Consider the following 12,018-nt stretch of genomic DNA (forward strand, 5'->3'; position numbering starts at 1 on the left):
CTTTAATGAGCCAAATCCACATGGAGTAATCGGATCCCACTTGGTAACCACGTCAGAGAGGATTCTACGGTGAGACCATAGCAGACAGGCCTCCACTAGCTAACCATGGTGCAGAGGGTTGCCTTGTTAGAGACCTCTACTGATTAACCAGGCTAGAGAGGGTGTTATGCAGTAATCATGTCAGGCAACATCCCAGTGGGTAGCAATGCTAGAGAGGCCATCATTGATAATCAAGTTATAGGCAGCTCCCCTATTGATAACCTAGGTAATAGACACGTTACCCATGGACTGAACATTCTCTTGCAAACCTTTACTTATTGTGACTCTACTACAATTAGCAATAGGGCGAGGTAGAGTGTCAAGCAGTCTCAGAAATGTTTTCATCTGATTTCTACTTCTTAGCCCAGGCAATGCTGAAGGTAACAGGAGCTCCTCCATTAGTGTCCTGACTGCGATTGGGTAATTATACCCATACTACTCAGTTGCATTTGTCAAAGGAGCCCAGGAGTGAACTGCGATGCAATTTATTAAAACACCACAGAGGGACCAGGTTGACCAGAATATTACATCCCTTCCCCAATGCACTCACCTGTGTAATGTCTCTCAGTATTTGATGCAAGGATTCCACCTCTGCTTTCACAGACTCAAACTGAGCCCCGTCGTGAACATCTTGTGCCTCAGCTTGACTCGACTCCTGCCACGGCAAAGAACCCACCATCAAGCACCCATCAACTGATACCTGGTATCCCTCCACCATCTCTCAGCACCCAACATCCAATCCCTCAACAGGTGGGATGGCACCCATCAGCTGACACAGAGGACCTAGCAACATGAGGCACAGTAACCATCAGCTGCTACCTGGATCCCAGAACCAGAGGTACTGGTGTGGCATTGACCGGATCAAGTAATGAGAAGTTCTTGCTTTGCAATGGAGGCATAAGATGAAGGGGCCGAGTGGCCTCTGGACCAGTTTTGGGATATGGCAGCTGGATACGAACAAGGATACCACAGATTTATTCTTCCTCTTACTGAAATGATGTGGAGCTGCTACTGATCCATTTTCAGCAGCGATGTTGAAACTTGACCCCCTTCCCTCTCCCTGCTCACTGTTCACCCACCAGATTCTCCACCGTCTGGCTCAGGCTGTTGATGGTCTTCTCCTTCTCACTGTTCTGGCTCTTCAGTCGCTCAACAGTCACCATCAGCTCCGTGATCCTGAAGGAAACACTTGTATTTACATTGTGTTTCACCTTGGGTGGGATCTAACTGAAGAGGCATCAGAATTTTCCAAAGCAATGATCCGAGAACATACTGCTGGAAAGACTAGGGCAGGGGAAGAATTAGTGGGGAGAAGATATCCTCTGCCTTTGTGTCAGAAATTCATTAACTCTCTCAACAATCCAGATTAGCTCTGGAAAACACAGTGCAGACAAACAGAGACGTCTATATAGTGTGAAGGATGGATTTTTCAGAGACTGCTGAAGTTAGGGGCATCAAATAAATCAGCATCTTAAAAAAAAATTTGGTTTTTGACAGTACCTTTTATGATCTCAGACCAAACTGTTTTACAGCTAACGTGCCACTCATTTTGCAATTCGTTTTGAGAGCAGGTTTATAATTTCAGAAGAAAGTTTCACGCAGCCTGTTTCACCCTGCTCCAATCTGGTTTTAAGGTATACTGGGACTACGGGAGTGACTTAGCTCCTGGGTGAAGCTGAGTGCCTCACAGCAGCAGTTCCAAACTGATACAGTAGTTGCTGAGAAAGAGGCAACACCTGCCCTTCAATTGGCAAAGTTAATTCTGCAAGCATGGCAGCAACATTTTAGTTTAGTGTCACAGGAACTGAATGTATGGAGGTGATTATAATTAGCAGTTGATAAGCTCCCTAGCATTTAGCATCAGCAAACAAAGATAAATTTCTCCCCTTCCTTCCCCCAAGTCTCCCGCAGTTCAGACATGGGAGAAAGTGCAGGCACCCTGATCAGGTAAGGACAGGCTTTGGGTTCCATCTGCTGGCAGACTTGGCAACTGCAGCTTCGATGGTACAAATCAAAACCTCTCTCAGTTGTTGAAAAGCAAATAAAAACTCCAGCTGCTGAAAATCTGAAATGAAGCAGAAGATGCTGCAGATTCTCAGCAGGTCAGGCAGCAGCTGCAGAGTGAGAAAAAGGGTTAATGTTTCAGATCAATGACCTTTCAACAGAACTCTACCTTCCTGGTAACCTGACCCAACCCCAACAGAACCAAACTGTGAGGGGTTTGGTTCAGGTGGATATTCTAAAAAACCGTCCAGGGTGGGACAAGGCTGTGCTGTGCCAGCTTGGCTCAGTACATGATCTAAGACAGATGATTTGCTTCGTATCTCAGCATGTAAACACATATTTGAGATTGTAATGTATTTTTTCCCCACGATAAAGAAGTCTAAAACTAGAGGGCATAGATTTAAGGTGAGAGGGGAAAGATTCTAAAGGGACCTGAAGGGCAACTTTTTCCACACAGAGGGTGGTGGGTATGTGGAATGAGGTGCCAGAGGAAGCTGTGGAGGCGGGTACAATGACAATGTTGAAACGACATTTGGACAGGTTCATCGACAGAAAAGGTTTAGAGGGAAATGGGCCAAATGCAAGCAAATGGGACTAGCTCGGTTGGCATTTTGGGCCAAAGGGCCTGTTTCCATGCCGTGTAACTCTCTGACAAAGTGATGTTGGGCCAGGTTTGGATTGGCTGTGGACGAGTTGTGCTCCTGCCGGGATTTAATTTTATACCTGCACAGGCGTATAACTTCCTCTGCAGACTGCAGCACTGACATCAACAGGTTTTATCAACCGGCACTCCCAGAACATTCATGGGACAGTGCAGAGTCAGGCCAGTCTGGATGGCAGCAGCTTTGCTCTGTGGTCATATTTGACCTGAACATCTGATTTACACACAACTTTGTTTTTCGTGTGACTCTTGATGGTGAAAGTGAGGAGGGAAATGACACCAACAGCTTTGGCTGGATGTCAGTAAAAAGCTCTAACTCCACATTTTCATGGTGAAGTTAGCAAAACAGAAGGAAATCTACAACATGACTTCAATGCCGAACTCCAAGTTTCTTGTATAATTTTTGTTTCATTTATGTATAATTTATGTTTTTCTTGTGAATGTTGTGTATCTGATGCTATGTGCCCGTGATGCTGCTGCAAGTAAGTTTTTCATTGCACCTGTGCATACATGTACTTACGCATATGACAATAAACTCGACTTTGATTTTGAGCAACTGCACCCCACTGTCCATCTAACTCTCTCCCGACTACATCTTCACCTGACACCCACATCCTTGCATTTTCCAGCAGGGATAACCAGGAGATTCCCAGGAGAAGGGATCCTGGTGCAAGGGCTTCATTGACGCATGGAATGGTGCATTTACCTCCTGAGGTTCAGAAGGCGAGCTTGACATCGCATCCATTGCACACACTTCCCCATATTTAATCCCAAAGCTTTTCAAAGGATGTTCAGCACTGACTACCTTGCACATGCACACACACACACCTGGCATTCTGTTCAGCCTTCTCCCGGTCATACTTGGCTTGCAGCTGGATCATCTCCCGCACCTTGTCCCGCAGCTGCTCCTCCAGCTGTGCCAGCTGTGCCGACCGTTTCTCCAGCATGGCGGCCGAGCTGCTCTCCGACAGGCGGAGGTGGCCACTCAGGTTCAGGCACGACGCGTGGATTGTGCGTGAGGACTTTGCCAGGTCATTCCGCAGCTCAGAGAGGTCCCTGGTGAAGTTATGGAGGGTTTGATGTCAGACGCAGGAGCTCTCCCTTCCCCACCCACACACAGGCACAGGGACCCTTTTAAAAGTTAACTTGTTTTTGAGATACTCCAACATGCTCCCTTTAAATTAAATGCTTTTTACACACACACACACACACACACACACACACACACACACACACACACACACACACACACACACACACACACACACACACACACACACACACACACACACGTACCCCACCACTCACCATCCTCCCCTCACTCCCCAATTTTTTGAACAATGATCAGGGTCTTTGTTAAACAACCTCCGAACCTCCTCCACGCTCCCCCTACACATGCTCAGTCTTACTGGGTTACAAGATCCACATGGGTCAGTCACCCAATGGTAGTCTCACAAATCAGCATTCTTCAGCTGTTAACCAAGCTCAGTGTTGCATTTAACTAAGGAAGGAATCACATTAAAGTCCCACATCTCCTCCTTTCCTATCCCACAGACAACTAAAGGAGTCCATGGATGGTAATCAGGAAGGGGAGTTCTAGTTCGCAAGTACAGGAGTCCCTGGGGGTTTGTAAACTGTGCGACATCTCGGGAAGAGAAGGGGCCATCATCAGTCAATCCATGGTCAGACTGCTCTCTGGCCCACGCGGTCTATAAACTACCCCAGTGTCTCACCGTTCACTGGCTGATTTTATCTCACAGAAGTGGCGTCTGAAACCCACGACTTGTCTCCAGAGTGTCAACAGACGGTTGTGTTCGTTACTGAAGTACATGTTGAAGGACTACAAACAATCAAAAACACGGAATAAGTAAAGCACTCAGTCCTGATTTAACAACACAGATTAGCATCAAAAACCACAAGTGAACAGGGCACAAGGGCTGAGTACATCAGAGGAAGGACACAGCCGCAGGAGACGTCCAAGACTGAGGAAGTGCAGGGTATATCAGTGAGTGATACATTGTGGGGTGTATCAGAGGGTGATGCCCTGAGGGAAGTGGGGTATAAGTCAGTGTGATTCAGTGAGGGATATGGGATATATTAGAGAATGTCAGTGAGGCACTGGGATTTAACAGCATTAAAAATGGAAAAATGAGGAAAGCTGGCATTTATGCTGCACCTTTTATGACAGAACATCTGAAAATATTTCACAATTTTTGCTTTTGACTGTTGTAACATGGGAAAGATGGCAGCTAATTTGCATAGAGCAAGTTCCCATGAATAGCAACGTGGTAACAACCAGATAAATAATGATACTGGTTGAGACTGAGGACAGCTTCACTGCCTTCTAAATATTGCCATGGGATATCTGACATCAAATCAAAGAGCAAAATGGACTCTGTTGTACAAATTCATCCATAAGGTGGCATGTTGACAGTGCAGCATTCCTTCAGTACTGCAGTTAACTTCAGATTTTACATGTTCTTATTGAGTTTCTCGTGTAAGTCACTGTTTCAGCTGAGTCTCCTCTGTAACCTGCTGTAACACTGTTCCCTCTGAAACCCAGTGAGTCCCCTCTGTAGCCCACTGTCCCCAATGAATCTCCTCTGTAATGTACTGTCCCAGTGTGCGTCCTCTGTAACCCGCTGTCCCAAGTGAATTGCCTCCGTAACCCACTGTAACACTGCGTCTCCTCTGTAACTCACTGTCCCCAGTGCATCTTTTCTGTAACCCAGTCTCCAGTGAGTCTTCTATCCGACTAGTTCCCAATGAGTCTCTCCTGTAACTACTGTTCACAGTGAAGCTCCTCGTTAACACATTATCCCCAGTGAATCTGATCTGTAACTCACTGTCCACAGTGAATCTCCTCTCTCACCCAGTGTTCTGGAGTGTGTCCCCCGTAACCTGTGGTCTCCTCCATGATCCACTGTACCAAGTGAGTGTCCTCTGTAACCACTGTTCCTAGCATCTCCTCTATAATCCAATGTTCACAGTGTGTTTCCTCTGTTACCAACGTCTCCCCTGTAATCTGTTCTTCCTCAACTGATCTTATAACCCACTGAACTGTGGTCCATTAATTATAAACCCATGCAGATCTCCCAGTGGACTTGGCTCTCCCTGAGTCTAGCTGAGTGATACAGAAGGACTTGCAATGTTGACAAGAGCACGGCTGTCACAGAGCTGTGGTCCATGGTACCTCCTCCTCATGTCTCCACTCCACCTCCTTCTGCTCAAGCTCCTCCCGGGCCTTTGTCCAGTCAGAGGTCAGTTTGCGGATGTCCTCACTCAGGGCCATGTTGGCAGAGTTGGCCTGGTCCAACTGTTCTCGGAGCATGGAGTTCACTTGGGTGAGGCTGGCACCTCTGAAACCAGAGCCAACAAGTACGTTACAACAGGTTGGAACAGCCAGGTCATCGACACCAGCCATTTCCGTGTCTGAACTGTTTGCACAAGGAACAAGCCAAGGGAATCTGCCACTGGCTGGGACAGAGTTAGTCAAGGGGTGGAGATATCGGGCCCTGATTGATTATAGAACATAGAACACAGTACAGGCCCTTCGGCCCACAATGTTGTGCCAACATTTTATCCTGCTCTAAGATCTATCTAACCCTTCCCTCCCACGTAGCCCCCTATTGTTCTATCAATCATTTGTCTATCTAAGAGTCTCTTAAATGTCCCTAATATATCTGCCAGTATACTTACAGGACATCCCAGTGTCTGGAAATAAACAGAGGGAATCCCTGGAATTTTAGGAATATTTCCAGAGATCAATGGGATTTTCCAAAGGGCTCCAGGGTTTGGGAATAGTTACAGAGAATTTCTTGGAAAACTGATGAAATTTACATAGGCTCCTGTGGCTGGGAACAGTTATAGCTGGTCCACGATCCTGTTGGGATACTTAAGGGGTTGCCTGTTGTGGGTTACTGTTTGCAGAGGCCTGAGCTCGGATGCATGCAAGATCTTTATTGTGGGAAGTCAATGGGTGAGTTAGAGTCATAGAGCAATACAGCACAGAAACAGGCCCTTCGGCCCAACTCATCCATACCGAACAAGATTCCAGCATAAGCTAGCCCCACTTGCCTGTGTTTGGCCCATATCCCTCTCCCATCCATGTACCTAGACAAACAGCACAAAAATAGGCCTTTCGGTCCACCATGTCCATGCAGGCCATCAATGGCCGGGAAGGATCGTTTGGTACCTGAACAAAATCTAGTGTCGCAACAGGGAAAAACCTTGTTTTTAGCATCCCCTCACCTCTGGGTGGGAATCTTTTTGAGCGGGTTAGGGGAGGAGGAGGAGGAGAAGTTCCCCTGCATCTACGTACATTAAAGCATAAATAGCTTAACATTTCTTGGGTTTGGAATTCCCCTGGGCACAGTAGGTAGAAGGCTGTCACGTCCACACACTTGCCTCTGCTGCTCCTCTTCCAGGCGGATCAGGGCGTTCTCCAGCTCGTTGCTTTGCTCCTCTTCGGACTGCTGCATTCGTATTTCCGTGACATCCAATCGGCTCTGGGAAGAAAGTATCACAGCCCTGTGTCATTACCAGCCTGCAGGAAGCCTGTTGGGGTGGAGCCCCGGTCATGTCACCGCATCATGGCTGTGTTTGGCAAGATTTCCTCTGTCCTCTGTGTTTTCAGTAAAGATACTGACCAGACAAAACTAATTCTGACTTTACCAGCATCTTCCCACTCCAGACATTTAAGCTTATTGACTGACACTCTCAGTTAGCCCTGGGACCTTGGGATATCTCAGAAAGAGGTCCTGAGTCAACCAGTAATTCTCTCCTTTACTACACTGGAGACAGCTTTAGGTATCAGCTCCCCATGAAAGGGACCAAATATGTTTAGAAATCCAACATTCCAACTCTTAGATTTGGATGCACCCGCTAAGATGCCTAATTTTTACAATGGGAGTATTTTCTTAACAACTTGGAGGAGAAATTACACCTCCATGATCTCAACTTTTCCCAAAGTGTTTCACGGCCAATGATGTGCTTTTTTAAGTGAAGGTGTTATGGAAAACACAGCAGTCATTTTGAATCCGGTAAGCTTCCAGAACCAGAAATGAGAGAATCTTTAATGATTTGATAAAGAAAGAAATATTATCTAGGAAAATGGGGAAAGTTTCTTTGTTCGTCTTCAAATTAACACCATTGAATTGTTTACAGTCCTCCTAAGAAGGCAGTGGGCCTTGGTTTAACATCTTATTGGAAGGACAGCACTTAGGGAACAAGACTTGAACAAGGTGAAATGGAACAGATGCACCTCTGGTGCACTCAGGCCCCCACCTACCGACAGGCGGTGCTGTTCCAGCTCTGTGGCTTTCTCAAGCAGCTGCTGCTCCACTTCACCACACTTCTTCTTGTACTGAAGGACCTGCCAGTTAAAGCAGACAGTCACAGAAACTATAGACCAGTACAACCCCACAAAGTGCCCTCAATCCCACTTGCCGCAATTCATGATGCATTGCTCAATTCCCACAATTAATTACACAATGCACAGCACAATCCCAGAGTGTGCCACAGCCACGCTTCCTCCTCGTGAGCAGAAGCTCAGTTGGACAAGACTGAGATGACGAGGTTCAATCAGAAAATCTAAGCTCATCAATTTCAAAAGACAGAGCAGCCACTCCCACCACTCCTTCCTAATGCCTCCAGTGTTTCTCGCTTCCATAACCTGGAGGCCGACTTGTTATGTGAAGAACATCCGAACATCATCTAAAAAATGCTTTCCACAGGGAAGTTATATAACCATATGGTTGCTCTTTCCAAGACTTAAGACTCATATGTTTCATCAAAATTGTACTCATGTCAAATCAAAGCAAATTATGTAAACCTCTTTCTGGTTCCCATGTTAGATGATATTGTTTTCTGTACTTTCTCCTCAGGTACCATCCATCTCCGCTTCAAACACCTCCTATCATTCCTTTCCTCAGAAGAAATCTTGACCTTCTGACATCTTGAGAACTACACCCCAGCTCTAACTTCTTGCCTGTGTGAAGGCCTTGGACATTCTGACACCTTCCAAATCCATGACTTTCTTTCCTAGAACTTTGTGTTTGGATCCCTCCAACTAGCTCTCTGTCCCCATCACAGTACCAAAATATTTATGAACTAGTCTTAAACGAGATCCTACCTAATAGTGACAACGATAAAGACAAACTCCTTGATCTACCTTCCAACCTCTGGCCCTTTCTACAAGCAGCCTTTCAGCAACATCACTCAAAAACCTTCTCAGTTTCCACATATTGGCTGGTGACTCCCAATGTAGCCACATCACCACCTCCCTTAACCTCTCCATTGAATTTAAATCTTCAGACTTCTTGATCAACATCCAGCAGTGGATGAACAGATATTTTCTCCAACTGAACACTGGAAAGACCGAAACCATCATATCCCAATGCCTTCATAATGCCTTTTGCCCAACCAATGACTTTAGCCCTCTCCTTGGCAACCATGAGGTTGAACCAGACTGTCGGCAACCTTGATGTCACACTTGACCTGGAAAGAGCAGTGGACCACACTTCCCTCACTTACACAGCAACATCCAACACTAGCCTTGCCTCAGCTATTCAGCTGCTAAAACCATCATCCATGCCTTTGGTACCTCTGGACTCAAGTATTCCAACAGTCTCCCAGTCCAGACACCCTAATCTAATTCTTTGTAAATGTAAAGTCACTCAGATTAGGCTGTCCATTCCCCAACTCATGCTGGAGATACAAGAGACTGCAGATGCTGGAAGATGGAGCAACAAATTCAAGGTTTCGACACAAACATCAGCAATTCCTCCTCCCCCCTCCACCCCCCCCCCCCCCACCCCCGACAGATGCTGCTCAACCTGCTGAGTTCCTCCAGCAGAATGGATTTCCCTAACTCATCCTCTTTGCCCACTTTCTCTACAATGACCTACAATGGCTCTTAGTTAAGCTAATCGTCAATTTGAAAATTCTCATCCTGGTTATGCCGTGGTTCTGTCCCATGGGATGCTGACGGGGGAGTGGCGGAATTGAAGGATGCTCTAATATCTGCCTTTCTAACCGTAAATAAATGTTTTACATTTTGTCCAATCTACTTAATTGGTGTAATGTAATGTAATCAAAGTAATCACATGGTTAGCAGCCATCACAGCTTGAGGGATCTGCACCACTCTCCGTGAGGGATCTGCACCCATCCTCTGTGAGGGATCTGCACCATCCTCTGTGAGGGATCTGCACCATCCTCTGTGAGGGATCTGCACCACTCTCCATGAGGGATCTGCACCACTCTCCGTGAGGGATCTGCTCCATCCACTGTGAGGGATGTGCACCATCCACTGTGAGGGATCTTCAGGATTAGGTGAATAGATAGATGGATATATAATTAGATAAATTGATAGAAAGAAATATAGATAAACAATATTGATAATTAGATGGATAAGCAATCAGATAGATAGATGGGGAATAGTTTGATCAGTAATTGGATAAATAGATATAGCAATGAAATAATAAATTAGACAGAAAGATAGAAATATAGATAGATATAGACAGGTAATTAAATGGATATAGCTAATTAGATAGATAAGCAATTAGATATAGGTTATTAGAAATATTGATGTAGATAATTAGACAGACAGACAGACAGAACAAGAAACCAATTCTGGGCAGTCAGATACAAAACCCCCAAGCCCACAATCCGTTACCTTGGACTGAAGTTTCTGGACGAGTTGGGCCTGTCGCTGTTGACCTTCCTGGTAGGCCTGAAGTTTGCGTTTATATGAAGCCTGTTCCTCGTCCAGTCGCCGACGCAGCTCGATATTCTGCTGTGCCAGGCTTTTGTTTTCCAGACATTCACGCTCCCTCTCACCAGTCTCCAGCCTCAAGGCCTGCTCCAGCTGTGGAGACAGAGGTGGGGTCAAAGCAGAACCCGGGGCAACTCCACCTCCTTGCAGACAGAATGAGAAACAACGTTGCTTCTGTTCCATTCCATGTGCCTGAAACAACATGGGTTCAGGCTTCCATTTTCTAGCTAACTTCCTTGAGGGGCTAAGCCTGGGTGGGATCCAGTCCACACACCCTCAGAGACTCAGATCAGACAACTCTCTTCCTGGAACACTGAATGCTACACTGTCACTCCAGCAGTCCAGTTACCAATTGATCCCCTGGGGAAATGGGGTGAGGGGAAGTGAGGAGAGGGAAGTGAGCAACAAAGAGGCATTCCATAAGTACAACAATCTGTCTTTTAATGGGGAAAATACCCCACTTCACAACAGCATTATTTAAAAAAAGGCAGAAAAGTAACACTGGGAGCACCTCCACTAGAAGGACTACAGTGGTCTTCCAGTACAGCGAGAGGTCTGTCAGGGAACACTGCAGACTGGCACGGTCCAGGCTGCAGGAGCACGTGCTGAGGGACGCGCTGAAGCTCGGTGCAGCCAATGCTCAGGCTCTGTGGGGAAGGACCACAGTCTAGGCTCCTTCCACTACTGCACATGGAGGGGCAGAGGTGGGTGGGGAAGCCCCTCAAACAATGAAAGGGGTATCACATCAGGGGGCCACACGAGTGTCAATGGTGCTATGTTTGTTTGTGTTTTTTTTTAAAGTTTACATTATTGAATGCAACGATCACAAATCTAAAGTTTTTTTGCACTGTTTCTTCATTTGTATATTTTTATTATTACAGATAAAGACTATTCTTGAAATAAAAACTTTAGTGTGGTTTAAGAAGGCATCTCACCACCTCCTTCTCGGTGGGGTGGGGGAGGTGGCTTAAACAAATAGCTAATAAAATGCTCACCTTGCTGGTAACATCCCCATCTCACGAGAGAATTTAAAAAAAACGCCAACTGTACCAGAATAGAAATTGCACACAAAAATCACCAGATTTTAACTGTCAACAAATTTTACTGTAAGTACATGAACACAACAGTCAGGGTAAATGTGGTTCTGCCACTGAGTTAAAACATCAGCTGCACTGGTTATGGTCTTATGGTTCAGAACTGTCCTCCCTCCTTAGGACCTTCCACTTAGATCCAACCCAAGAGGATGGGGTGCAAAACCCCATTCCACGCTGATGGATGGATTTGAGATGAAATGGTTTCCAGCACCATAAGACACAGACATCATTAATCAAAGACACAGCCTGAAGATAACCACAAAGAGAGTTTGAAAAATTAGAAAACATCTGGGTAGACACAGTAGAGTAGCAGTTAGCGTAACGCTATTACAGTGCCAGCGACCCGGGTTCAACTCCCTACAGGATAGGAAGTTGTGGGCATGCTATGTTGGTGCCAGAAGTGTGGTGACACTTGCGGGCTGCTCCCAGATCACTCTATGCAAAG

The 12,018-nt window shown here is 46.0% G+C and overlaps 1 protein-coding gene across 4 annotated transcripts in view; it reads right to left on the bottom strand.

Moving 5' to 3' along the window:
• LOC127583316 (rootletin-like) overlaps positions 1-12,018 on the bottom strand; it is a 91,726-nt gene that overhangs the window by 57,357 nt on the left and 22,351 nt on the right. For all 4 annotated transcript variants that reach the window (XM_052039174.1, XM_052039173.1, XM_052039172.1 and 1 more), the window contains exons 4-11: positions 10,381-10,572; positions 7,995-8,078; positions 7,112-7,212; positions 5,898-6,063; positions 4,438-4,544; positions 3,533-3,760; positions 1,119-1,215; positions 590-694 (exon numbers count right to left, since the gene is read on the bottom strand). In XM_052039174.1, the coding sequence (XP_051895134.1) occupies positions 590-694; positions 1,119-1,215; positions 3,533-3,760; positions 4,438-4,544; positions 5,898-6,063; positions 7,112-7,212; positions 7,995-8,078; positions 10,381-10,572 (1,080 nt within the window). The remainder of the gene's footprint in view (positions 1-589; positions 695-1,118; positions 1,216-3,532; positions 3,761-4,437; positions 4,545-5,897; positions 6,064-7,111; positions 7,213-7,994; positions 8,079-10,380; positions 10,573-12,018) is intronic.

This window comes from Pristis pectinata, chromosome 26 (genome assembly GCF_009764475.1).
Source record: "Pristis pectinata isolate sPriPec2 chromosome 26, sPriPec2.1.pri, whole genome shotgun sequence".
NCBI lineage: Eukaryota > Metazoa > Chordata > Chondrichthyes > Rhinopristiformes > Pristidae > Pristis > Pristis pectinata.